Raw genomic sequence first — 4,404 nt, 5'->3', positions numbered from 1 at the left:
GTGGTCTCAGCAAGATGGCTCACCGTAGGGTTCGTGGCGGTAGGATGGCGGTGCGGTGGCGAGGCGAGGTCGTGATGAGGCGATGCAGTGCCGTGCCGAGCAGCTACGTCGCTGTAGCTGATCGGGGCGGCGCTCCTATCTCCGGCGAGGTCCTCCCTGTAGCGGCTTCCTTCTCCTCCTTGCTTCTCCCTCCTCCCTCTCTCTCGGCTTGACGCTGTGTGGTGCTGTGCCACTAGCGGTGGCGGCGAACGGGCTGAGGGTTGGGCTCTCGGACGTTGGCTTTTATATCCGAGCTCCAAGGGCTCCAATGGCGGACGGCGATCGGGCGGTGGTGATGCATGCGGCGCATCCGACGGCCCGCGTGCGGTAGCGTAAGCGCGGTGCAAGGGGGGAACAGGGTCATGCTTCTAGCGTGACCCCGGGCCCACGCCTGTCACGCTGGTCGGCCTCTGGTCACACGGGGAGAATGCGTGGGCGAGGGGAAGAAGACGCTACTGTGCTGACAAGCGGGGTCGGGTCGTCAGGCGCTTGGCGCGATGTGGCTGCGTGCGGCGCGTGATGGCTGACGAGCGGGCCCGGCTTGTCAGCGGCTATGCGCGTGCGGGCAGCGATGCTGAGCCGGCTTCGTGGGCTACGCGCGTGAAAGGGCAGGCGAGGCTGAGCTGCTGCCTCCCTCTTCTTTCCTTTCTCTTTTATTTGTTGTCAATTTGGTTAGGGTTTGTCATAAATATTAAGTAAGTTAGTTAAACATCACATAAGGCAAGAGAATCCAAATCACAAGTGGGATTAAGGATGCATGCATGATTTATTTATTTAGGAATTTAATTACACCTGTGGTATAAAACCAAACTATGCTCATGATTTTTAACCTAGTTGGGTCACATCCAATCCAAAAATAGGATTTGGTTTCTACATGTGTCACTCAACATCACATAGGGCTTAAACAAAAATTTTGTAGTTGAGATTTTTGGTGTGTGGATTTTTGGGTTGTTACAACTACTACCTGTGCTATTTGTACAGAACACCTCACTGGTTTTTGAATGATTTGATTGTGATTCATCATGCATCACACCAAAACAAATGAAAGGAGAACATCAGCCATACATTTCAGACGCACCATATTGCTAACCTATGCCACGGTACTGGTATCTATGCTCAAATCAAACAAACCATTTTGGGTATTCAGTAAAACGAAAAACCATTTTGGTTCATCCAAAGCAGAGTAACTGGCACAACAGCAGTTGAAACTTGAAACACAAGTATTCAATTTAGCATGACGGCACACTGGAGACCATCCTGTACGCGCCCGACCTCCTCTTTGATGATGAAGAGCACACGAACGCGCCCCGAAGCCGAACTCGCTGCTGCAGGAACAGCAGCACGGCCAGCAACGCCACCCCGAAGAGGACGGCGACATCCAGCGCGACGCCGCCGAAGAGATTACCGCGTGGACCCGCGTACACGTCGTACGCGTGAGGCGCCGCACGGATCACGGTGCCGCCGACGTAGAACCACGGCGAGAGCGCCCTCGCTTTGGCGCCCGAGAACGCGTTCGAGATCACCTGGGGAAGCAGGAAGCCGTCAAGGACCAGCCCCCCGTAGGACACAAGGACATCGGCCGGCGTCGGGTCGGTGGCATCGATTAGCAGACGAGGACGGCCGTCGCCTCTGTTGGCGATCAACATCAGGACTGCTCCGAGGAAGTGCAGGAGCAAACATGCCTGGAGCGTTCTCCTCTTGGCGGCGGCGGATGAACCGTCGCCACCGCGTCCGGGTTCCGTTGGTCTCCTCCCCAACAAGGCCAACTGGAGAAGGCGCAGCTGCAGCAGGAAGGCCAGCATGGTGCCGACACGCAATGGGAACCTATTCGGCACAATACGATACCACGTCCACACCGGATCGAAGCGATTCTGCAGTGCCCTGATGGCAGGCTCGAAGTCGAGCATGAGAGGGATTAGGTAGCCCAGAGCCAGGACAACGAGCATGGTGATCGACATGGAAGGAACAGCCTCGGGGTGCTTCTTGGCATGGCGCAGCTGCAGGATAAGGACGACGGCGAACAACGCCGGAGAGAGCTCCAGCATGATGATTTCCACGTCCATCCTGGATTCGCACTGCCACATCAGGTACATCCCCTGGCTTACGAATTCCAGTGCTTCGAAGAACAGAGGATCACTCTTCGTTCTCAGGCTGCTGATCGTGGCAACGTCATGCTCCCGCGTCCCAGTGTCCACCGGAGCGAACTGAACGGTCACCAGGACCTGGCAGTCTGACGAGCCGTTGCTCACTTGGCAAGCAACCATGCAGAGTGTATCATAAACACCTTCTGCATTGATGCGTCGATCCACATCTGCGACTGTATACTGCAAATCGTAGCTGACATTCAGCAGCCTCTGCGTGTTCACCTCTTGGACGATTGGCGGGGCAGACCCGTGCACGCGCAATTCCGGGTTCTTTAGGTTGAAATGGAACACGAAGTCCCGACACGAGTGGTTACCCGGGAAGCTGCCATTCCTGTCCTTGCTCAACACCGGGTTGGAGTGGTAGTGCTCCTTGGCCTTCTCCACCAAGGTGTAGTTGTATTTGATGTCAGAGAGGTCGCCCGTGTATCCCACGCTTCTCAACACCCTGCTCGAGATCCAGATCAATCCGACCACGGTCTTCCGGTCCTGGAACGACCATGTGTCCGGGAACCAGAAGCTGACCCCGATTCCACACTCTCCCACTGCCAGATCCGCGCGGGACAAGCCTGAGCGCACCACCCGGCACGCCCTCAGGCATGGCTCCGAGACGAGTCCCAGAACCCTTCGGCGACGAGCGCCTCGTCCCCGACTAAGAACAGTGAGCTCGGGAAGGAGCCCGATTGATCGGCGTAGAACGCCATGTATGCGCGGACGCCGCCGTCAGTGGCGCAGCTCATCTGGTTGACGTACATGAGCCGGTGTCGCAGCTGCAGCGGCGAGCTGCCCGCCGTGTGCCTGCCTCTGCCTGTGCCTGGCCTATACTCGAGGTCGTAGGAGCCTCGGAGTAGTGCCCGGAGGCGGGAGCACGAGAAGCCTGCGCCGAGCACATGCTGCCCGTCACGCGCGGGCGTGACCGGCGGTGGGCAGGAGGCGGCGGTCTCTGCATATGTGTAGTGACCGTCGCTGGCGGAACGGGAGTCCGCGTAGGCGACGAGGATGATGGCACCAAAGCCGGCGCCCTCGAGGCGGCCGGTCACGAAGGGCTGGGAGAGGTTCGAAGGGTGAGGCAGGTGGAGACGCAGTCCAACGTCTGACAAGTGGACGTCAGTATCGGTGCCATCGTCTCTTGCGTAAGAACTGGAGCCGATCATGCATAGCTCAGCGGAGGAGGTGGCGGTGGAGTAGTAGCCTTCGAGTTCGAAGGTGACTGAGTGGTGGTGTTCCCTGCGACGCGAGCCGACGCCAAATCCCTCGAGGGCGAGCGTAGCGACGAGGCGAACGACGGTGGGATCAGTGGTAAGGGCCGAGTGGCGGCGAATGAAGGAGAAGGAGCGGACGGCGTAGGATCGCTCGGGGACGAAGAGGAGGTCGTCGCCGCCGGAGAAGTGCCCCGTGGAGATCCGGGGGAGATTATTGCTCGCTGTCGCTGTACTATGGGAGTGGTCGCCGGTGTGGAGGTCAGGGGACGGGACGGGGAAGTGGCATAGCGAGGAGTACGACGAGTATGACATGGCTCTGGCGGCCTGGAAGATGGTGACATGGAGAAGGCAGAGGTGAGCCGTGGCGGGCCGCGCCATGGCGAAACAGGAATGCACGATATGCTTGCTAGCTGCGGCCTGCGGGGGCGGTTGTCTGTCTGACTGTTTATAGTCGCTCCACCGCCAGCACGGGCACCAACGCCCGGTGTTGGGCCGGCAACGGCCGGCCACCACAATTCCTGGATGCAAATCAAGCGTTACACTTCGCTACAAAAGACGAGATAACCTAACGTGTTCGGCTGGGATACTTCCGGCTGAATCTGGCTGTTTCTACAGGAACCTAAATCAGCCAGCTCCAGCAGCAGCATCAGCCAACCAGCAGCCCAGCATCACAACGTTCAAATTCAAACTCAACATTTAATGCAATTCAAACTGTGTCCCAGAGTCCATTTCCATTCAAAATCTGGCGGGAATGCAACCACTGCCACATTACCAAATAACAGTTCATACTTAGCGTTCTACAACCAATTAATTAGTACCAAATGAAACGGCAGTTCATTACAACCAACAGTTTCATACATTACAAACCTGGACCTAGTTCAACTTTGTCTTGGACAAGTTTACATACAAGTTCTTACAAGCCTCGATAGGTAGTGGGGCAACTAGTCCTTGCTTCCTCAGGGCCCGAAAGATAAACAATGAGCATTACTCAATCAAATGCTGAACTGCAAACAAGGCAAATG

At 56.9% G+C, this 4,404-nt stretch overlaps 1 protein-coding gene across 1 annotated transcript; it reads right to left on the bottom strand.

The window, feature by feature from the left end:
* Positions 1 to 1,268: 1,268 nt before the first annotated feature.
* On the bottom strand, positions 1,269 to 3,760 carry LOC136533133 (uncharacterized). Its single transcript, XM_066525698.1, has 2 exons — positions 2,805 to 3,760; positions 1,269 to 2,700 (listed from the first exon to the last, which is right to left on the bottom strand). The coding sequence occupies exons 1-2, from the start codon at positions 3,758 to 3,760 to the stop codon at positions 1,269 to 1,271; spliced, it is 2,388 nt and encodes a 795-aa protein (XP_066381795.1).
* Positions 3,761 to 4,404: the final 644 nt, after the last annotated feature.

Source organism: Miscanthus floridulus, unplaced genomic scaffold (assembly GCF_019320115.1).
Source record: "Miscanthus floridulus cultivar M001 unplaced genomic scaffold, ASM1932011v1 fs_78_2, whole genome shotgun sequence".
NCBI lineage: Eukaryota > Viridiplantae > Streptophyta > Magnoliopsida > Poales > Poaceae > Miscanthus > Miscanthus floridulus.
This window is presented reverse-complemented; position numbering and strand designations above follow the sequence as displayed.

Bases quoted from the DNA above. Each gene is read 5' to 3' on its own strand.
- LOC136533133 (XM_066525698.1), bottom strand. From the start codon at position 3,760: ATGGCGCGGCCCGCCACGGCTCACCTCTGCCTTCTCCATGTCACCATC. The intron at 2,701-2,804 runs GTTCTGGGACTC...AATCGGGGTCAG, and splicing joins GAGGCGCTCGTCGCCGAAGG to CTTCTGGTTCCCGGACACAT.